The 24,526-nt window shown below is 39.6% G+C and overlaps 1 protein-coding gene across 14 annotated transcripts in view; it reads left to right on the plus strand.

The window, feature by feature from the left end:
- The window catches only part of TRPM3 (transient receptor potential cation channel subfamily M member 3), an 832,361-nt gene that overhangs the window by 696,634 nt on the left and 111,201 nt on the right, over positions 1-24,526 (plus strand). For all 14 annotated transcript variants that reach the window (XM_024126887.2, XM_024126889.2, XM_024126890.2 and 11 more), the window contains one exon: positions 9,109-9,181. In XM_024126887.2, coding sequence (XP_023982655.1) covers positions 9,109-9,181 — 73 coding nt within the window. The remainder of the gene's footprint in view (positions 1-9,108; positions 9,182-24,526) is intronic.

Below are 24,526 nucleotides of genomic sequence, written 5' to 3' on the forward strand. Positions count from 1 at the left end.
GTTTGTTATTGTAAGTCTTTTCCTTCTCTTGTGTTTCCTGCCTAGAGAAGTTCCTTTAGCATTTGCTGTAAAGCTGGTTTGGTGGTGCTGAATTCTCTTAGCTTTTGCTTATCTGTTAAGGTTTGAATTTCTTCGTCGAATCTGAATGACATCCTTGCTGGGTAGACTAATCTTGGTTGTCGGTTTTTCCCTTTCATCAGTTTAAATATGTCCTGCCACTCCCTTCTGGCTTGCAGAGTTTCTGCTGAAAGAACAGCTGTTAACCTTATGGGGATTCACTTGTATGTTATTTGTTGTTTTTCCCTTGCTGCTTTTAATATCTTTTCTTTGTATTTAATTTTTTAAAATTTATTAATTTATTTTTGGCTGTGTTGGGTCTTCGTTTCTGTGTGAGGGCTTTCTCTAGTTGTGGCAAGCAGGAGCCACTCTTCATCATGGTGCACAGGCCTCTCACTATCGCGGCCTCTCTTGTTGCGGAGCACAGGCTCCAGATGCACAGGCTCAGTATTTGTGGCTCACGGGCCTAATTGCTCCGTGGCATGTGGGATCTTCCCAGACCAGGGCTCGAATCCATGTCCCCTGCATTAGCAGGCAGATTCTCAACCACTGTGCCACCAGGGAAGCCCTGTATTTAATTTTTAATAGTTTGATTAATGTGTCTTGGCATGTTTCTCCTTGGATTTATCCTCTATAGGACTCTCTGTGCTTCCTGGACTTGATTAACTATTTCCTTTACCATATTAGGGAAGTTTTTAACTATAATCTCTTCAAATATTTTCTCAGTCCCTTTCTTTTTCTCTTCTTCTGGGATCCCTATAATTTGAATGTTGGTGTGTTTAATGTTGTCCCTGAGGTCTCTGAGACTGTCCTCAATTCTTTTCATTCTTTTTTCTTTATTCTGCTCTGCAGTAGTTATTTCCACTATTTTATCTTCCAGGTCACTTATCCGTTCTTCTGCCTCAGTTATTCTGCTATTGATTCCTTCTAGAGAACTTTTAATTTCATTTATTGTGTTGTTCATTATTGTTTGCTCTTTAGTTTTTCTAGGTCCTTGTTAAACCTTGTTTCCTGTTGATTTGTTGTCTATTCAGGTATTCCACAGATGCAGGGTACATCAAGTTGATTATGGAGATTTAATCTGCTGCTCCTGAGGCTGCTGGGAAAAATTTCCCTTTCTCTTCTTTGTTTGCACAGCTCCTGAGGTTCAGCTTTGCATTTGGCCCTGCCTCTGCATGTAGGTTGCCTGAGGGTGTCTGTACCCTGCCCAGACAGGATGGAGTTAAAGTAGCATCTGATTGGGGGCTCTGGCTCACTTAGGCTTGGGGGAGGGAGTGGTACAGACTGCGGGGTGAGCCTGCAGCAGCAGAGGCTGGCGTGACGTTGCAACAGCCTGAGGCGTGCCGTGTGCTCTCCCGGGGAAGTTGTCCCTGGATCATTGGACACTGGCAGTGGCGGGCAGCACAGGCTCCCGGGAGGGAAGGTGTGGACAGTGACCTGTGCTTGCACACAGGCTTCTGGTGGCTGTAGCAGCAGCCTTAGTGTCTCATGCCCGCCTGTGGTATCCACGCTGACAGCTGCAGCTCGTGCCCATCTCTGGAGATCGTTTAGGCGGTGCTCTGAATCCCCTCTCCTCACGCATCCCGAAGCAAAGTAGAAATAGAAAACATAAACAGACCAATCACAAAGCAGTGAAATTGAAACTGTGACTAAAAATCTGCCAACAAACCTCTGTCTTCTCATTTTGCTTAACTTACTGTGTTTGGGGTCTCCTTTTCGGAGGCTGCAGGTTCGTAGTTCCCCTGTTTTTGGTGTCTGCCCCCAGTGGCTAAGGTTGGTTCAGTGGGTTGTGTAGGCTTCCTTTCTTCTCAAACTCTTCCAAAATATAGCAGAGGGAGGAACACTCCCAGTATCATTCTATTGAGGCCACCATCACCCTGATACCAAAACCAGACAAAGATGACACAAAAAAAGAAAACTATAGGCCAATATCACTGATGCATAATGGGTGGGGCTGTGTTCCTGTCTTGCTAGTTGTTTGGCACAGGGTGTCCAGCACTGGAGCTTGCCGGTCACTGAGTGGAGCTGGGTGTTAGCACTGAGATGGGAGATCTCTGGGAGTGCTTTCGCACATAGATGCAAAAATCCTCAACGAAATACTAGCAGACAGAATCCAACAGTGCATTAAAAGGACCATACACCATGATCAAGTGGGGTTGATCCCAGGAATGCAAGGATTCTTCCGGATATTACATGGAGCCGGGAGGTCTCTGGTGGACCAATGTCCTGAACTTGGCTCTCCTACCTCAGAGGCACAGGCCTAACACCAGGCTGGAGCACCAAGACCCTGTCAGGCACACTGCTCAGAAGAGAAGGGAGAAAGAAAGAGAGAGCGAGAGAGAGAGAGAGAGAGAGAGAGAGAAGAAGAAGGAGGGAGGGAGGGAGGGAGGGAGGGAGGGAGGAAGAAATAAAATAAAATAAAATGAAGTTATTAAAATAAAAAAGAAAAAGAAAAAAAGAAAGAAAGAAAGAACAGCCAAAACAAAATACAAATCCACCAGTGATAAAAAGCGCTAAAAACTATACTTAAAAAAAAATAAATACAGACAGACAGAACCCTAGGACAAATGCTGAAAGCAAAGCTATACTAACAAAATCACACAAAGAAGCATACACATACACACTCACAAAAAGAGAAAAAGGAAAAAATATATATATCGTTGCTTCCCAAGTCCACCGCCTCAATTTTGGGATGATTTGTTGTCTATTCAGGTATTCCACAGATGCAGGGTACATCAAGTTGATTATGGAGATTTAATCTGCTGCTCCTGAGGCTGCTGGGAAAAATTTCCCTTTCTCTTCTTTGTTTGCACAGCTCCTGAGGTTCAGCTTTGCATTTGGCCCTGCCTCTGCATGTAGGTTGCCTGAGGGTGTCTGTACCCTGCCCAGACAGGATGGAGTTAAAGTAGCATCTGATTGGGGGCTCTGGCTCACTTAGGCTTGGGGGAGGGAGTGGTACAGACTGCGGGGTGAGCCTGCAGCAGCAGAGGCTGGCGTGACGTTGCAACAGCCTGAGGCGTGCCGTGTGCTCTCCCGGGGAAGTTGTCCCTGGATCATTGGACACTGGCAGTGGCGGGCAGCACAGGCTCCCGGGAGGGAAGGTGTGGACAGTGACCTGTGCTTGCACACAGGCTTCTGGTGGCTGTAGCAGCAGCCTTAGTGTCTCATGCCCGCCTGTGGTATCCACGCTGACAGCTGCAGCTCGTGCCCATCTCTGGAGATCGTTTAGGCGGTGCTCTGAATCCCCTCTCCTCACGCATCCCGAAGCAAAGTAGAAATAGAAAACATAAACAGACCAATCACAAAGCAGTGAAATTGAAACTGTGACTAAAAATCTGCCAACAAACAAAAGCCCAGGACCAGATGGCTTCACAGGTGAATTCCATCAAACATTTAGAGAAGAGCTAATACCTATTCTTCTCAAACTCTTCCAAAATATAGCAGAGGGAGGAACACTCCCAGTATCATTCTATTGAGGCCACCATCACCCTGATACCAAAACCAGACAAAGATGACACAAAAAAAGAAAACTATAGGCCAATATCACTGATGCACATAGATGCAAAAATCCTCAACGAAATACTAGCAGACAGAATCCAACAGTGCATTAAAAGGACCATACACCATGATCAAGTGGGGTTGATCCCAGGAATGCAAGGATTCTTCCGTATATGCAAATCAATCAATGTGATACACCATATTAACAAACTGAAGGATAAAAACCATATGATCACCTCAAGAGATGCAGAAAAAGCTTTCAACAAAATTCAACACCAGTTTATGATAAAAACTCCCCAGAAAGTAGGCATGGAGGGAACGGGAGAGGCCACAGCAGTGAGAGGCCCGCGTACCGCAAAAAAAAAAAAAAAACTAAAAATAGAATTACCATATGACCCAGCAATCCCACTACTGGGCATATACCCAGAGAAAACCATAATCGAAAAAGACACATGCACCCCAATGTTCATTGCAGCACTGTTTAAAATAGCCAGGTCATAGAAGCAACCTAAATGCCCCTCGACAGATGAATGAATAAACAATATGTGGTACATATATACAATGGAATATTACTCCTCTATAAAAAGGAACGAAATTGGGTCATTTGTAGAGACGTGGATGGACCTAGAAACTGTCATACAGAGTGAATTTAAGTCAGAAAGAGAAAAACAGATATCATACATTAGCACATATATGTGGAATCTAGAAAAATGGAACAGATGAACCGATTTGCAAGGCAGAAATAGAGACACAGATGTAGAGAACAAACGTATGGACACCAAGGGGGGAAGTGGGGGAGGGGGATGAACTGGGAGATTGGGATTGACATGTATACACTAATATGTATAAAATAGATAACTAATAAAGTGCTGTATAAAAAAATAAAATAAAATACAAATCAAAAAAAGAACAGTAAAGTATGTTATCATAAAGAAAATAAAAATAAAATGAAAACCTGATTCTTTGATAGGACAATGATTTTGATGAAGTGAAAAAGAGGAATCAAAAAAGCTGCCATATAATGCTTTACATAAAAGAGAGTTTTAAAGTAATAAGAGAATTCTGTGTACAACTGTATACCAATAAATTTGAAAATCTAGATGAAATGTTTGATTACATAGGAGAATATATGAAATTGAGTCCAGGAGAAGCAGAAAATCTAAACTGATTAGTAACTGTTGAAAAACTTATAGAGATGATCAGTGATCTATCCCTAAAAATGCTTCATCCTACTAAACCTGCCGGAAGGAGAATTCCTTTGTTACGCTAACCATTCTAGGGCATAAGTAAATTTTAAAAGATTCCCAATTCATACTGAAAAGTTAATGCAACTCTAATACCAAAACTAGGCAAGAATGGTGACGTACCAACCTCACTTACATAGTTGAAAAGATTCTAAATAAAATATTAGCAAGTAATATTTTGCTAATTGCTGTTAAAGAACAATACATAAAAACCAAGGAATTTTATATCAATCTGTCATACTCCAAAACTACTATTTCGATTCACATCCCCACCAAGAATAAGAACACTTGGTTTTCTGCATCTTTGCCAACACCAGGGTTAGGAGAAGACGGCTCTGGTTTTCTTGTTTCACTTCTCTTTTTTTCTGAGAAAGACATATAAATTGAGTAACTGATATTTTTAAAATTTTAATTTCAAATTAAAAAGGTTAGAGTAGTGGAGACATCATATTGCAGGTCAACTCAAGGGAAAATTATGAAATAAATTTCATCTTTGGATCCTCCAGCCTCCCCTTGGTGCTTCCTCTCCCTCTTTCTAGGATCCTTAGGTCCTTCGGTCTAAGCACACCATGGGGATGGGGTGCCACAGACAGGTGGACAGCCATCCCCTCCACACCAGTTTTCCAGAAAATCTGTGAAGCCCCAGAGTACAATGCTATTTCAGGATCCTGGACAAACAACAGCACACATATCTGCATCTCCACCACCCCCACCCTGAAATCCTTTAGCAGCTCCACACTGTAAACCTTCCTTTCCCCTCCTCAAAGCTTTTCCTAAGAAAACCTGATAATCTTATATTTCAGGGTAGATTTATCTGTTTGCTCCTTGGAAGAATTTGCATCTGAAATGGGATCTCTAATTAGGCAGTGAAATTTAGGTATCTGCAGAACAAGTAGGTCAGATGTTAAAGGAATTCCGTTTGATGCCTAATTTCTGAATTCTTCTAAAACAATGAGAGATGTTATCCTGGTATCCGCAGCTTGCTACCAGCTCAGCACACGGTAATACCTTTCAAACCCTAGCCAGCCCTAGCTTAAAGAGTTGAAGATTTAGCCAAAATTCCACTTCTGCCCCTTGGTTCTTTCTCCAGTGGACCTGAAGTTTTCTTCCCAATTAAGGCACTTCTGAGTTCAGAACAGAGAAGAACTGCCTCTCATCTCTGTTCTTGGTTCCAGTCACAGCTGTTCTTCTAACTTGATGCTGACCATAAGCAAGTTACTCTGTCTCTGGATAGCGCACTAGAGGATTTCTAAGGCAACTGACAGTTTAACAGTCTGTGATTCTAGGTGCCTGTTTTCTTCATCATGGTGGCAAAACTTAAGTGGATAAAGAAGATGTACATATATACAATGGAATATTACTCAGCCATAAAAAGGAACGAAATTGGGTCATTTGTAGAGACGTGGATGGACCTAGAAACTGTCATACAGAGTGAATTTAAGTCAGAAAGAGAAAAACAGATATCATACATTAGCACATATATGTGGAATCTAGAAAAATGGAACAGATGAACCGATTTGCAAGGCAGAAATAGAGACACAGATGTAGAGAACAAACGTATGGACACCAAGGGGGGAAGTGGGGGAGGGGGATGAACTGGGAGATTGGGATTGACATGTATACACTAATATGTATAAAATAGATAACTAATAAAGTGCTGTATAAAAAAATAAAATAAAATACAAATCAAAAAAAGAACAGTAAAGTATGTTATCATAAAGAAAATAAAAATAAAATGAAAACCTGATTCTTTGATAGGACAATGATTTTGATGAAGTGAAAAAGAGGAATCAAAAAAGCTGCCATATAATGCTTTACATAAAAGAGAGTTTTAAAGTAATAAGAGAATTCTGTGTACAACTGTATACCAATAAATTTGAAAATCTAGATGAAATGTTTGATTACATAGGAGAATATATGAAATTGAGTCCAGGAGAAGCAGAAAATCTAAACTGATTAGTAACTGTTGAAAAACTTATAGAGATGATCAGTGATCTATCCCTAAAAATGCTTCATCCTACTAAACCTGCCGGAAGGAGAATTCCTTTGTTACGCTAACCATTCTAGGGCATAAGTAAATTTTAAAAGATTCCCAATTCATACTGAAAAGTTAATGCAACTCTAATACCAAAACTAGGCAAGAATGGTGACGTACCAACCTCACTTACATAGTTGAAAAGATTCTAAATAAAATATTAGCAAGTAATATTTTGCTAATTGCTGTTAAAGAACAATACATAAAAACCAAGGAATTTTATATCAATCTGTCATACTCCAAAACTACTATTTCGATTCACATCCCCACCAAGAATAAGAACACTTGGTTTTCTGCATCTTTGCCAACACCAGGGTTAGGAGAAGACGGCTCTGGTTTTCTTGTTTCACTTCTCTTTTTTTCTGAGAAAGACATATAAATTGAGTAACTGATATTTTTAAAATTTTAATTTCAAATTAAAAAGGTTAGAGTAGTGGAGACATCATATTGCAGGTCAACTCAAGGGAAAATTATGAAATAAATTTCATCTTTGGATCCTCCAGCCTCCCCTTGGTGCTTCCTCTCCCTCTTTCTAGGATCCTTAGGTCCTTCGGTCTAAGCACACCATGGGGATGGGGTGCCACAGACAGGTGGACAGCCATCCCCTCCACACCAGTTTTCCAGAAAATCTGTGAAGCCCCAGAGTACAATGCTATTTCAGGATCCTGGACAAACAACAGCACACATATCTGCATCTCCACCACCCCCACCCTGAAATCCTTTAGCAGCTCCACACTGTAAACCTTCCTTTCCCCTCCTCAAAGCTTTTCCTAAGAAAACCTGATAATCTTATATTTCAGGGTAGATTTATCTGTTTGCTCCTTGGAAGAATTTGCATCTGAAATGGGATCTCTAATTAGGCAGTGAAATTTAGGTATCTGCAGAACAAGTAGGTCAGATGTTAAAGGAATTCCGTTTGATGCCTAATTTCTGAATTCTTCTAAAACAATGAGAGATGTTATCCTGGTATCCGCAGCTTGCTACCAGCTCAGCACACGGTAATACCTTTCAAACCCTAGCCAGCCCTAGCTTAAAGAGTTGAAGATTTAGCCAAAATTCCACTTCTGCCCCTTGGTTCTTTCTCCAGTGGACCTGAAGTTTTCTTCCCAATTAAGGCACTTCTGAGTTCAGAACAGAGAAGAACTGCCTCTCATCTCTGTTCTTGGTTCCAGTCACAGCTGTTCTTCTAACTTGATGCTGACCATAAGCAAGTTACTCTGTCTCTGGATAGCGCACTAGAGGATTTCTAAGGCAACTGACAGTTTAACAGTCTGTGATTCTAGGTGCCTGTTTTCTTCATCATGGTGGCAAAACTTAGAATTATACATTAGCAAATCCTACAGAGTTTACTTCCTATGTGGTTAGAAATAGGGAAGCCCTATTGTTTTCCCATTTTACAGATAAAGAAACTTGAAGTCTAAAGCAGTTGAGTACAGTAGTAATTCAACCAATTTATATTTTCAAATAACCTTTTGGCTTCCTTAAGTAGTTTCCATCTGACTTGGAAAAAAAAATCTTCATTATCGTTAAGCATGATGTGGGGACTTCATATTAATCCAACACGTATTAACCCTTCACTGCTACATCTGTACTCTCCTCCCTATCATTCATCCCCAGAGAATACTTTTCTTCCCAGAATTAAGAGGAAAAAATGTTATTTTATTGTCTGCTTTTTCATTCTTACAACCTGGATACTGCTAAGTCATTCTCAAGAAGGCTTAAGGTTATTGAGAGGACTGAAGGATCTAGAGGCATCACAATATTGAAACCGTTGGATAACTATTGCTGAGGAGAGGGTGTAGTGATGGCTATATTGCACACGTGCATATACACAAAAACACACACGGGCACACACACATGCATACATAGTGGGACCACTTACTGAAGGGCATACTAACTAGCTATTTTTAAACACTTAATTTCTCAACTCATAGTTTAAATTATGGCTTACACATTTTTTTGCAAATCTGGCAAGTTTTAATTCTAAAACTGAAATGGTAGAAGGGGACATTTTCTTTGGTCTCTGGTTTCAGAGATTGTAACCATAATCAATGAATTATCTAAGTTGGTTTCTGTTTGGAGGCTACTGAGGCATCTCCCTCTTAATGAGTTGCAGACTCCTCTAATTGAATTCTTGCTATGCATGCTTTTCCTGTGGTTAAGAATCTACCTTATAGATATTAAGACAGTCTGTGTTCAAATATGGTCTCATTGATTTAATTTCTCTTGAGAGAAAAAATGCATTGCTAATGGTCACCTTGTCTCAAATTTCAGATTACGGTATTTCGGATGGGATCAGAAGGACACCAGGACATTGATTTAGCCATCCTGACAGCTTTGCTTAAAGGTAAAGAGTTTCTACATCCAGAGAGTGCAAAAATAATTTAAATGGATTAACACAGTAACCTTATGTCTCCTAAGAGTGGATATAATTCCAAACGATACCATGACACATCCAGTTATTGATAACATAAGGGCCTCTGTTGTAAGACATTCTTAATGCTATTAAATTCCCCTATAATAGACCTGTTACAGTGTGACTCAATTTCATAAAATTTAAGTGCACTACAATTCATCCGTGTCCATTGAATCATAAAAATATATGAATTAAAAGGCTAACGTAATATGTAAGAAACTAAGTTACTAAAGTTATTTAATAATTATTACCCTGCCAACGTTCAAAAACCATTTGTTATGGCATAGATGATAGATAGATAGATAGATAGATAGATATGGAGATATTATAATACATTAAAAATGAAAATCAAAACCATTGAGAAGAAGGGAGAAAGAAAAAAATTGGGCTACTGTATTTGTTATGATTGAGCATTAAATTTAAGCTTCCTAGAAGTTCAGTTAAGAATAGAAATGCCCTGGGTTGTATGATTTTCCTTTATAAGGTGGGTATTTGTCCTGTTTTCTAGTCCCAATATCATAAAGAGGTCCTTATTCTTGGAACCATACCCAGGAGAAGACCATTTTCCTCCAGGCTCTGCAGATCAGATACTGCCCTTAATGTCCCTTAATAGGTATATTACATTTAACTAATAATTTTCACTATTAAAATAAACAAAAGGAAATTGCCTCTGTTTAGCACTGAAGTGAAAACAGGAACAATAAGAAAAAACAAAATGACAAACCTTGTTGACTGTGGTTGTGGGTTAGAGCTATCTCCTACATTCCCGCTAAGCCCCAGAGTTTATGCCTGCTGCAGCATTTTTCACATGGCTGATTACTGCCTGTTTGTAAGTCTGCATTAGACTATAAGCCCTGCGAGGGCAGAGAATGTGTCTTGTCCATTACTGCTTTCTTAGCACAAACAGTAGCATTTAATCAATTTTTGCTGAATAAATGAAGGAATGAATGGATTACTCAATGATTCAGTGGTAGACTCAGCATCCCAAATTTTAAACTCAGAATAGCAGCCATTGTAATCTAAGTTCTATTCTACCTATCCTTATTCCACTATTAATAGTTTCTTGAGTACCCATCATGTGGCAGCCACTATGCTAAGTGCTGAGCTTTTTACAAATACTGTAAACATTAATTACTGCAACAACTACATCACATTAGAGCTATTTTTAATCCCCATTTTACAGATAGGGTAAGTGGAGCTATAAGACATTAAGTAACTTGCTCAAGGTTACTATGCTAATTACTTAGCCTGGACTTAGATCCAAAGTATGTCTAGTTCTTCCCTGTACCACATGTGACCCCTTTGATACTAGAAACTGTCTGTCCTCTCCATTCATTCCCAAAGTTATATGTGCACATTCATTCAAGATCCTGATCACATTTCGGAAGTTCACAATCCGATGAAGTGTATCGTGTGTCCCAAGTTGAGCATTTCATTCTAGTGAACTAAAGCATTTCATTCTAACGAACTAAAAATATATATACATGCAGAAGAATTAAGGAACCATGCATGAGTTGAACCACAAAGCATCTTCAGGGCCTAATCATAGCAACCAGAGATTTCCACTGGAAAGGGCCCCAGACTTGCCTTAATAAACTGTCCAGTGCTTATCAACCTGCTATGTCGGTCACCTTATCCTACCTGCATCCCTCATGCAGCAGTATAAACCTCTTGCTCCAGGCTCAATGAAGCCAGAAAACATCTACTCATAGTAGATGAAGTTATTGTAAGCGGTCCTTTGACCCTTTCTGTGCATAAAATTACTCTCAATTTTTTTCGTCTTTTCTCATACACCTTGGAGGTTAAATCATGTGGGTGTATAATCTTTCACTCTGTACATGCACTGAAGTGTAATATGTGATTGTAGCTATCCTCCGTTAATGAGGAATTCTTTTTCTTTGGGTTTAATCTTCATTGGTAAAGAAGTTCACCTGTGGCATAAAGAGAGAATAACTTCTATTGCTTATTTCTTTTTCTGGAAGGTATTTTAAAAGAGCTAAAAGAGAGTGCAAAAATAATATATTCCTCCTCAAAAATGTCAAAATCATCAAAAACAAGGGTAGTCTCAGAAATTGTCATAGCCCCGAGGAGCCTAAGGAGACATGACATCTAAATGTAATGTGGTTTCCTGGATAATATTCTTGAGCAGAAAAAGGGGGCATTAGGTTAAAACTAGGAAAATCTTAATAAAGTTTGGACTTTGTTGGTTTTTTTAAATGTTAAGGGAAAAGTAAGAAAGTTATGCTATCCTATATTATGTGTCTGAGGAGGAAACATACTGTAGCCAAGAAAACTCCACACTCCTTTCATGTCAAAGTGACAAAAAAAGGAAAAAGCATCATATGGGATTAACTGTACAAGTCAAGTACATATATAATCAAAGTACTGTAACATGCATAGGCAGTATTTAATATAAAGAATCTATATAAATCACATAGGCATGGATAATAGCTGATCACTACTGATCTAAGAAATGATTAAGGGCTTCCCTGGTGGCGCAGTGGTTGAGAGTCCGCCTGCCGATGCAGGGCACACGGGTTCGTGCCCCGGTCTGGGAAGATCCCACATGCCGCGGAGCGGCTAGGCCCGTGAGCCATGGCCGCTGAGCCTGCGCGTCCGGAGCCTCTGCTCTGCAACGGGAGAGGCCACAACAGTGAGAGGCCCGCATACCGCAAAAAAAAAAAAAAAAAAAAAGAAGAAATGATTAAAAATACCACTGGGGAATCTAAGTAAGACATGTAATGAATACAGAACTAACAGAAAACAATTTGTAGGAAATCAAATGTCCTATGGACTTATGCAATCATTTCAGAGATAATTACCATTTTATTTTAAACAGTTCACTTCTTCAGACATAATTAATGCTATCAGTAATTAATAAACTAATTAATTACTTACCTGTTCTTAAGCAGAGGAAGAACTCTTTTTAAGATATGTATTTGTTAAAACTATAAAGAAGAAAGTTTAAAATAAAAATTCAAATGCCAAAAGAAATAGTCAATATGTTCTAACTTTAGAAAAAATTTCTAGTAAGAATGCTATTGATTAGATCATACAAAACAATGAAAATCACTGTTTTCAGAGTCATTTTCCTTTAAAACTGTATCTTTAAAAAAAACCCTAAATTTGAAATAAAAGTGGGTAAAATCTAATGTTTTTAAACTACTTCTGAATGCATGCCCCTCCAACTCTATTAACTAGAAAATGCAGAATTATTGTCACAAAGTAGTACTGATATCAATACACAATTAGTCTTGCTAAATAACTCATTTTTAAATGCCTTAGTTAATCCTTGATAAAACAAAAATTTTGACATATATTCTAAAGTAGTTTCTGGCCAATAATTCTCTGCACCAGATACATTTCATAAGTAACTAACACTCTAGAATGTTTACTGAGAAACTGTCTTTGCTTAAACTTGGATGATTAATGAATAGGTTTTATGGAAATTTACTGTGGCTCTGCTATGAAAATTAAAAAATTATTTCTAATTATGTGTTCTACCTTTCCCACCCTTTTTTCTGTGTGTAGGAAGCTTAATACAACACATGCATGATGGCTTTCTTTTTAATATATATATTTTTTTAACCCAGAACTGTTTAGATAGCTTTATTAAGGCCAAAAAAGACATCCATATTGACACTTTCATCGTTTATATGCAATGCAAAGTTATTAAATACTATGCAATGGAAATAGATGAAATTTTGTCCCAAAGATACCTCCAAAGTCAAAATGTGTGGCATATTTATTTTAGGTTTAAAAGGGCATAGGGAGTAAACTGTGGGAGAACAGTGAAATATTTCAGGTAGAGATGAAATTCACCCAGTATTTTTTACCGTATAGATTCCTAACAAAAGTATTATTAAGCCCTTCTCTGTATGAGACCACTTTTAATCTTCCTTGTGTCCTTTGACTGTAAATCAGGCTCCCCCAAATGCACTTGTTTCCTGATGGTTCATTTTACCTCTTTAGCCAAATCTTTAACTTAGAGGTCACGGAGCAGATTGGCCGTGAGCATTAGAACCTTAGCATGGGCCCCCCAGACCTATGTCTGCTACTGGCCTCTTATTATTACTTCATCCCAAAGCCACCCTGAAGCCACAATACCCTCTTTCACCTTGCTACTCCCTTGCATTTTACAAACTTGGAAATTGAGGCCAAAGAGTCTAAAAGACATTCAAGATCATTAGGCAAATCAGTGGCAGAGCCAAGGCTTAAACTCAGGTCTCCTCACTTCTATTGTTTTCTTTACATACATGTATGAGTCTTTGGGGCATCCAGGATTTCTTGGCTTTACACTGCCACAGAGATTTCAGGCATTTGCCCCTTTGACTCCAGGGGCATCCGAGTGATAACAGATCAGGACATCTACTTCCTTAAAACTCTCAGAACACTTACCAGGGCCCTCAGCTGCCAGATGATCTTAGCTGCACGCACAATATCTTAATGATGAAAGTAGAATACCCACAATTTAACCTAATGTAATGGAAGAAAAAGTATAGTCTGACACTTGTTTTATTTTTAAAGATTAGACCTCTGGTGAAATATTGACTTAACCAGGAATTTTTTTAGTGACATGTGACAGAAACACAGTTCAACCTAGTTCAAACAAAAAGAAATAAAATGGTTTACACAGCCAGGAAGTCTGAGGGTAAAATGAGTTCAGGCAGAGTAGCATGCAGGACTCAAATGGTGTCATCAGGGTCTATACTCCATTTCTTAGATGTTAGTCTGTACACTTGTTATGCAAAACAGCAATCAGCAGTGCCAAGCTCACATCCAATCCACTGAGCAAACCCCAATTCAAAAGAGCCATCTTTCCTCGTACTTACAATAAGAAGTCCCAGGGAGCATTTGGATTTGCTTGCCTTGGTTCAGTGCCCATCCCTGAATTCATCACCGTGGCAAGTAAGATGGGGGAATCCCTATAAACATGAAATACAAGATAGGATCAGCTTCACCTGAGTCTCAGAGTTATAGATTCCCAACAACACAAAACAGAGGTTCTGTAGCCAGAAAGTAGAGGAGGAAAGAGTGCTGAGAAGACCAAAAGCAACTAAAAAATATACATGTCTCTGCAGTTGTATTAAAAGAAGTACTGAGGGTCAAAGAGTGTCAGATTTACCTCACATGCAAGCACCTCATGCACCTTACTGGAATAAATTCTTCACTCAGTAGACAAAAATGGGAACTAGGTCAAATGAATACTAATCAGGGTTCAGACATTCTCCCAAGGCATTCTCATGCAGTTCACTTCAGGTAGACCTAAATATGCAATTTATGAATATTATTTACTATATATTGTTATTTATTACTATAATCATTATTACCCTTTTCAGTTTTAATTGTCTGTACTTGATTATTTCTGCCAAAAATTTTAAAGGAGATTACATTCTTAACACTTTTTCCCCAAGACCAAAGTCTATCCCTTAGGAAAAAATGATTCTGGGAAGACCAAATCGTCCCAGGCTTTCCCCACCATCCACCCCATCCTCCACTACCACCCCAGCCCCTCAGAATAGTACTTACCATAGTGAGACCAACAGTAAAGGGCCTTATAATGGTAAGAATTACAGCCATACTCAAAGCATCGCTACTCCCTGATTGAACAAATTGCTTTACTTCATTGAGGCTTGGTTTCCCAGTCTGTAAAATTGAGATAATTATCATACCTCACAGTCATTGTAACAATTGTAATTAATAATGCAAGTAAAGCACTTAACAGTACCTGGAAAGTTCTGTTTAATAAATGATAGTTGGACAGATCATGATGATGATGATGCCAAACTAGAAATGAGGACAGGGACCACATCTGTTTTACTCATGACGATATACACAAATACACAGTGCCTGGCACACCATCAGTATTCAATATGTTATATTTGTTGGATGCGTGAATAAATGATCAACAGGCTTTGGGATAAGATGAGATATCTATCTATCTATCTATATCCTAGTTCTTTGCTGGCTGTAGAATTGACCAAGTTATTTAACCTCTGTATGCCTCAGTTCCCTTAACTGTGAAAAGGGAAATTGTACCTTTCTTATGTGGGTTGGTTTAAAAGGGACGCATGAGATGGTTACAGTGGAAGCTCTTTGAGGGCAGGCACTCTGCCTTCTTCATGGTAAATACTGAACACTTAGTGCGTTGATAACTCTTCCCCTTCTAAAACAGGCTTTAAAAATTCCTAGGGGGGCTTCCCTGGTGGCACAGTGGTTGAGAGTCCGCCTGCCGATGCAGGTTCGTGCCCCGGTCCGGGAAGATCCCACATGCCGCGGAGCGGCTGGGCCCGTGAGCCATGGCTGCTGAGCCTGCGCGTCCGGAGCCTGTGCTCTGCAACGGGAGAGGCCACAACAGTGAGAGGCCTGCATACTGCAAAAAACAAACAAACAAACAAACAAAAAATTCCTAGAGGATAAGGATGTCCCCCATGTCTAAAATCCAACAGAATCATAAAATGTTAATTTTGAAAGGACACATAAATTTGAAAAAACAACGACAAAACCCTTGAGCATACGTGTAAAGAACCAGAACAGACCACAAAAGAAATTTAATCTTGAAAATGGTTGAGCACATGCTAAGCTGCCTTAAAATGAAGTTAATTTTCTGGCAAGTTTATTTTCTTGCATATCCAAGTAGTTCTCAGAGCAATAATAGAGACCACGGTAGATAGCAATTTGGGACATTTTTGTTTGTCTCTAATAGGAGAATGCAATAAAAGAACTTAAATCTCTTAATCTTTTTATTTGTGTAACATTTTACAATTCACAAAGCATTTTCGCATAAATTTTATCATCTAATCTTTATAACAACTCTGTGGAATGGTTGCCAGTTTATTTATCTCCAAACTGGGCCTTCTGGGGCATGGAAGTGGGAGGTATAGATAATTATGACAGAACAAGTAGAATGAACCAAGAATGTCCAGGTAAACTGGGAAGAGTGATCATCCTGATTACAACACCCACCTTCCAATTAGGAAGTTTCTGGAAGAAAAGTATTATGTCTTCTTTGCCTTCATATCCCAATACCAGGAAAAATGCTTGACATACACTAAGCATTCAGTAAATGTCCACTGATTGAAAGGAGTGAAGTTCAGTCCCAAGCCCGTCAGTCACTGGCCAAAGTCATATAAACAACCTAGATATAAACTGGGCCTCCTTACCCTCTGAAAGTTCGTTGAGGTGGACTCCAACCTTTCAACTCAGTGATCCACAGAAATGCAAATTCCACATCCTCCCCAGGATTTCTGCAAATTCCTGAAAGATGTAAGTTTTCTTGGTCACCCCTGCCTTCAGGTTCCTGATTCCACGTGTGTTATTTCTGTTTCTCATCACAGAAGGCAAAATGTAAAACTCAGCCTTGCCACAATTTCAAAACAAAAAGCAAAATTCACTTACACAAAGCTTTTAACAGACATAGTAGACTTTTTTTAAAAAGTAAGTAGGAATGGAAGAGAAGTTTACTTCTCAATAATGCACACAGCTTCTAATTGCACAGCAGGCATCTCCAATGTTGACGTCCTCTGGCTATTTCACACAGGGACTTTCCATGGATCCTTCACCCTTGACTTCCCCAATGTCACACTGTCTCACAGTCTTCTCCCCCTCTTCTCCCATTGTTCTCTTCTTCATGCTCCCTTCTAAGAGTAAAACAAAGTCCTTCAAACAGAGCATTTCATCCCTGTTCTCTGACATTTTGGCCCTGGCCCTGAAGGGCTCAGCTACCCTAAGCAGCTTTGCAGGGTATTTTTACAAACAAAGTCAGCCTCCTTCCTAAGCAGAGTTCTGGTGCCAACTCATAGGAGAGAGTGATTTCTTCAGCTCCTTTGATGTAGGTAGTAAGTGAGAGAGTGGGGCTTGGACTTATGTCTCTAATCAGAAGATGAGAGTATGATGTTCTTTGCTCCAGGGCCATAATCACCAGCAGTAAAAGTTACAATGTGTAGTAGGCTCAAATGCTTGCAAGAACTGTGAACATCGGCCCCCAGGTCTGCAGCTTTGGGCAGGCCATTTCTAGCAGATTTTCAAGATTATGACCATGTCCGTAAGATTGTCTCATTGTAGCACTACAAAGCTGGATAGAACCGTAAAGGTCTAGGATAGGGAGAGTCCTCTGCTGATGTTCAGACAAAGGGGAACTGGAATCCAGGTCTGCAGATGTCCGGGTCTGTTACTCCTTCCCTGCATCATGCAGCTGGTTCTGGTGGCACACGTGGTCATCCTTGGCTTCTTGTTACACAAAAGGTAAACACCTTTCACTCTGCAGCTCCCTCATGCCTCAGGATTGGCACGGGAACAATGCCACGTGCACATTAAGCTAATTGCAAACCCAAAGCTCCTGAGCAGCTCTTAGCTTGTGAAGACAGCATCACTGCCAACTGCCCAGCAGTGCTGTAGAACTGTACCTTTTCTTCCTTGACTTGCCTGAGAGCAATTAATCAGCCATTAGTTAAATCAATTATTGAATATTCAGAATTACATAACCATGCAGATTGGTAAGAGCATGATTCCAAAATGAATAGTTTACGTTAATAACAAAAGTAATAGTGATAACAGTAATAAAACATGTAACAATAACAACTAATATGGCACTTACTATAGTACAAGCATTAACTAATTTAATTCTCACACTACTACAGTGGGGCAGGTACTATCAGTATTAGCCATTTTACACTTGAGGAAACTGAGGCACAAGCAGGCTGCCTTGGCCAAGGTCACACAGCTAGAAATTGATGGAGTCTGGACATGAACTCAAGTTATTTGAGTCCAGAACACTTGCCCTGCATCCTAAGCCTCTATGGCCAGGATCAGATATTAAGGACTACCCCCATGGTGGCTAAACTTTCCTTGATGTATAAAAAAAATACAGATTCCTAGTTAAATATGGTCCACTGAATACGTGTATGTACTATTATTAGTCTCTACTGAATCCCTCTAAAACAAGAGTAAATGGTTATTTATTAAAAGCTTTGGAGCAGAACAATATTTTGTGTTGGAGCAGAAACAATATTTTGTGTTCACCACACTGATTTCTCTTCTCGCACACTGAAGATTAAATATCCTAGCCTTCCTTCGAGAGAGGTTGGGACCATGTGACTGTGCTTCGACCAAAGGGATGTGATCAGAAGTGGTATAAGCCATTTCTAGACCTGGAAGATGAAAAACCAATGTAAGAATGGAAAATAACACGCCAAAGAAAACTGAATACTAAGCTGATACCAAGCTGACTTACACTTCAAAATGCTCAAAAGGCCCAGAAAAGTGGGGCACACAGAGCCTTTTTAAGGAAGTAGCCAGAATGCCATATCCACTCGCCTAGACTCCCCTACACTCCAATCAAAAAGCAAAGATTTATTCTCTGAAGAGGGTAAAACATATTCTCTGCACCAGGAGACACCAGGTGAGGTGTCTAGGCTATAGAACTGACAATGGGAGTGCTAAATAAATTAATAGATATCGGATGCTGAGACCCCAGCCCTTCGCCCTCCACTTGGTTTCCAGCATGCTGGTGGCTGGGGTCTTCATCCTCCAGTGAGGAGACTGGAAGATCCTTTTTTGTAAAACCACTCCTAACACCCATTGGCAACTCTGACATATATATAAGCCCTTGATAATTTAGGAACCTCAGTACTTAATCCTGAGAATTACTGTTCTCAGTAATTACTGAGAATTACTGTTTCACTATACAGTTGGTATTCTGTGTGGTAATTGTTCTCCATCCAGGAGTGTCTACATGGCAATGGCATTATTAACCTGATAAAATTATTAAAATATTATTAACCTGGTAAATTTATTGTCAGGAACGTGTAAGACGCTCAAAATATTTGCACAGTGCTTTAATTTAACAAAACAATTTTTTCATCTGTTATTCTATTTAATCCTCAATCCCTTGAGGGAGATATTGTTGACCTTGTTTTACATGAAGAAACTCGGTCTTGGGAGGATAAGTAACATTTCCAAGCCCCCCAGGTAATATCAGGGATAAACAGCCTAATCGCTGGGGCACCTACTATAAGGCATTATCTTAAGTGCTTCGAAGTCTTCAAAGTCTTAAAATATCTAGAGTACACACCCCAATGTAAAATGTAAACAAAATGCTAAAAAAGTGCAAATGAAAGAGACTGCGTGTTCAGGGGAAGTTTTATTATAGAGGCAGCATTTGAAATGAGCCTCTGCACTTCAGAATACTAAGCCTATTATATTGAATAAACAGCCTAGAGAAATCCAAAATAAATAGTATGCCAATTATTTTTTCAGAGGAATTTAAAATCAAGAAGAAGATACTTGTTTGTTTTTTTTCTTTTTCAAATTATTTTCCCATTTAGATTATCACAGAACATTGAGCAGCGTTCCCTGTGCTATACAGTAGGTCCCTGTTGGCTACCTGTTTTAAATATAGCAGTGTGTACATGTCAATGCCAAACTACCATCCGTCCACCCTCCCCCTGCCCTTCCCCTGTGGCAACCACAAGTTTGCTCTCCAAGTCTGTGAGTCTGTAAGAAGAAGATACTTTTTAAAAAATCTTATTAATACTGAAAATCAGAGCCTCCAAATAAACAGGATATAAGAATGTCCAAACAGGGCTTCTTTTGCCTGTACAGGTGTGCATCATTTTATCCAATCAGTACCTTCCTTAAAATGTATTTGTAAAGTGTATCTTTTGAACTGTATCATACTTTAGACACACTTGTAAATTCCTAATTAAGGAAAGAATAAGTCCTTTTGCAGAAGAGAATCCTTTTAAAAAAAATCACCTAAGTCACTGTTCTGTAAGTATTCATTTTTACAATATTGTTACCAAAAGTGGGGTCAGGCTGCTTGTCCCTCTGAAGCCGATAAAGAGGCAAGGCTGGTGGAAAGAAAAGTTTGCTTTATTTCAGAGGCCAGCAACTGTGGGGGAGGGTGGAGTCGTGCCCAAAGGCCGACTCCCTGCAACTGACAATCAGGGGGCAAGAGCTTTTATGGGTAGAGGGAGGGGGCCACATGCAGAAACAGCACAGTCAGCTCTGCCAGTCCTCTTGAAGTTGGTCATGCTGTGGTCTGATCAGTGTCATCTTGATGTTTTTAGTAAAGTTAGTCTTCAGTTCCCTGTCAGTTTGTTTCCATTTCTTTGAGCCCAGTTCTCAGAATTGTGGCAGCTTATGTCATGGCTACAGTCTGGTCATCATGTAGTTCACTTCTTCCACCTGGTGGGGGTTTCAGTATCTACAAAACAGCTCACAGGACACGGCTCAGAATATTATTTATAGCCCTTGAGGAGGAACTAAAGGTCCTTGACTTTGCTTAATGACTAAACTTTTTTTTTTTAAATAAATTTATTTATTTACTTTTGGCTACTTTGGGTCTTTGTTGCTGTGCGTGGGCTTTCTCTAGTTGCAGCGAGCGGTGTCTACTCTTTGTTGCAGCGTGCGGGCTTCTCATTGCCGTGGCTTCTCTTTGTTGTGGAACACGGGCTCTGGGCGTGTGGGCTTCAGTAGTTGTGGCATGCGAGCTCAGTATTTGTGACTCACGGGCTCTAGAGCGCAGGCTCAGTAGTTGTGGCACAGGGGCTTAGTTGCTCTGCGGCATGTGGGATCTCCCAGACCAGGGCTCGAACCCGTGTCCCCTTCATTGGCAGGCGGATTCTTAACCACTGTGCCACCAGGGAAGTCCCTTAATGACTAAACTTTTATTATTTTGTCCTGTTTGACTGTTTTCCTTTGCTTCTGCATTTTCTCACTTCTCTGATTAAATTTATTCTTTGACTAAAGTTTTTCTACAGACGAAAGGCAGGCAGTGGACATGGTGGGGAAAGGACCACAGGGTCCTGCTCCGTTTCAGAATGAGACTTTCAAATGGAGAACTCCTATTTATGACTATTAGGAAGGGGTGGCAGTAGAAGTGGGATAATTGAAATGAATGGAGCTGGTAGGGTAGAGTGGATGGAGCCCAATTTAGGACCAATCTTTTCTGTTCCAAAGGAAATGAAGAACACTGAATTCATTTTGGGTCACTTCAAAAACTGGCATAGACTCTTAGGTAGTCTTCTAAGGACTCTATCCAAAATAAGAGACTCAATAATAGAATCCAAAGGAGGACTTAGGAGATTACATATATATTTATTTTATTTATATTTATACTTATTATATATATATATATGTATTTATATATATTTTTTCCTTTGAAAGTAGAAACTTTGGTTCAGCCTTCTTTTCCCCAGGGCCTAAAAGAAAGGCTGATGGAGAATTGGAATTCAATAAAAATCTGTTGAGTAAATGAAAACAGCTGGGGATCCAGCTCTCTTCTCTAAAGGCAGCCCCTAGAGGCAGTGAAATGAAGACATCAAGAATTTTAGCAAGGAGTGGGAGGTGGGGGTAGGTGAAATGGGTGAATGTGGTCAAAAGGTACAAACTTCCAGTTATAAGTAAGTTCTTGGCAGGTAATGTATAGCATGGTGACTTTAGTTAACAATGCTGTATTTTATATCTGAAAGTTGCTAATAGAATAGATCTTAAAAGTTCTCATCACAAGAAAAAAATTTGTAACTATGTGAGGAGATAGATGTTAACAAAATTTATATTGTACACCTAAAATTAATACAACATTTTATGTCAATTATATCTCAGTAAAACTGGGGGAGATGTTTTTAATAAATAAATAAAACCTCAAGCCCAAATGGCTTGACTAATAATAATAATAACAATAATAATTAAAGAAGCTGATATGTGAATTTTAGGTAACATTTTACCATCAATTTTGGACCTAATCATAGGGCATTAGAGAATATTCTGGCTTACTTCATTAATGCAATGTGGGTTATTTTGTGATGAAGGAAGCAAAAACCTGTTTGCCTACTTCCCTTTTTGTTGTAGGTATGATATTCTAAATTTCTGTGAATCAGAAAAAAGAAAAGTTCAGCTCTTAAAACCAGATTGCCTGAGTTTGAATCTCATCTCTGAACCTCTTAGCCATCTCACCTTGGACAAGTTTCTGTGCCTCGGTTTCCTCATCTGTAAAACGAGGAAAATGGCACCTCAGAGCTTGTTGTGAGAATTCAATACATTAACACTTAGAAACAGTGCCTGGCACAAGCTAAGCATGAAAGAAATATTAGTTATTATTATCTTTCTTATTTACTAAAGATAAACCAAGAAAAAAAACTCCATCTCCCCACAAAGGGCTCTTTCACTCGGCTGTCTGGGTTTTCTCTTCTTACAAGCCAAATCCGAATTTCTTCATCTAAAGTTAATCCAGTTTTTCCTGATTCCTTTTAACTTTCTCCTGGGAGTCTACCTGAAGTTATTTTTACCAAGAGGAGATAGTTATCATTCAAGGCAAGAAAATAGAGCAAAGAATAATTATCCACAGACCTCACATACTTTATATGTGTGTGTTTCAAGCCTTTAATTTGTTTCTTCTCAACATAGCAGCTTCATTCCTAAGAGAGGCTCACAAGGCTAGGTCATGTCTCTACTCTGAGAGATAACTGAAGGTATATCCTAGCAACCAAGTCACATGGCAGGGCGTTTCAACTACTTTCCTTCCACCTTTGTGGTTTTCATGTAGGTAGAGAATCTGAAGTCTTTAAATGAACGGATGGATGGATTTTCACTGACTTACTGCATTTAGTTGCAAAACTTACCAGTAAAGTAAATTGATAGAAATGAATAGAATTCCTGGGAAGAATATTTAATCCAGACAAGATTCTTTAGATAAGACAAGGAAAGGCCCAAAATCCCAGCAAGAAGAAATGTTCCTCAATTAATATAGGGATGGGCAGCATCATCCTATATATCACAGAATCAACGCACTACTAAGACCTTGCAAGGTCAGTACCTCCTGCCCTCTCCCACCACCACCCAGTCCATCAAGCAAGATCGTCCTTAACTATCCGGGTCAAATGACTCACCCAACATTTTTATTTGGAAACTCTCCCAAAGAGAGTCACAGCTCTATTTACAACGCATTGAAGTGTTTAGTGACCCTCAGGGTAATAAAAAGCAAAACAAAACATAACTTTCCCTAATAGTGATGCTCAAGTCCCTAAATAAATATTGCCTGCAACATGTACCCATTGGTGCCATGATATATTTGGGATGCCTTACCTCAAGTGGGCTCTAACTCTGCTCCAAAACTGCTTCATTCTTTAAGCCTCAGCCTCAGACACATTCTCCATGTTCCTTCCTTCTCTTCAAGTCCCCACTTCCTCTCACTCCCAGCAGATGGTATCCCCTCTTACTTAACTTACAATATTTAGGTTCATCTAAGCTCCCTTCTTTTCCTCTCATGAATATGTTTCTTCACTCAGCCTCATTGCTTTTCCTCCTCTCCCTGAAGACCTCTCTTTGCTAAAACCAACTACTCCCTGGCGTCCATTCTCCAGGATCTCAACCATCACTCACTTGCTCTTTCCTTTTACATTTTCAATGCCTCCCTCACCAGTGGCTTTTTCCCTTCTGCTAGAAACACGCTCTGGGTACTTGTCACCTAAGAAGACCTGGCTCCTCTCCACCAGGACCCTCAAGGAAGTATCCTACTTTTCTCATCTTAACCATCAAACTCTGAAAGGTAGCCTGCCTTTCTACCAGCATTCCTCACCCTCCACTCACTCTAAATTCTTTTTTTTTTTTTTTTTTTTTTTTTTTTTTTTACTAAACGACCTTAAACATGAATATTAGCGATGAGCCAATTCACAATTAGACTTTTTTTTTTTGCGGTACACAAGCCTCTCACTGTTGTGGCCTCTCCCGTTGCGGAGCACAGGCTCCGGACGCGCAGGCTCAGCGGCCATGGCACACGGGCCCAGCCGCTCCACAGAATGTGGGATCCTCCTGGACCGGGGCATGAACCCGTGTCCCCTGCATCAGCAGGCAGACTCTCAATCACTGCGCCACCAGGGAAGCCCTAAATTCTTGACTTACTTACTCACTCTGCAAATTCTTGCATTCCATATTCTATCCCAGCCAATTTATTCCCACAGCTTTCAGTGACTTGATGATGTCGTCTTTATCCTCTTCTTACTGCAACTCTTTTTTATTTTGAGGGAAGGACTCCATTTAAAGCCTAGATCTACGAGTTAATCCACCTCTCTGAGCCTCTATTTTCTTTTCCTTAAATTTTGTAGTTGCTTTATTTAACAAAATTTATGCCAACTTCTCTATCTATATACATATGTGTTTCAAAATCAGAGCAGCAGACACACAAACTGTTAACACAGGACTTATAATAATGCTTAAAACATGTTACACAATGTTCTGTTTTCTGCTCGTACTGACATTGACAGATTCAAAATTATT

The sequence above is a fragment of the Physeter macrocephalus genome, chromosome 9, assembly GCF_002837175.3.
Source record: "Physeter macrocephalus isolate SW-GA chromosome 9, ASM283717v5, whole genome shotgun sequence".
NCBI classification, from domain to species: Eukaryota; Metazoa; Chordata; class Mammalia; order Artiodactyla; family Physeteridae; genus Physeter; species Physeter macrocephalus.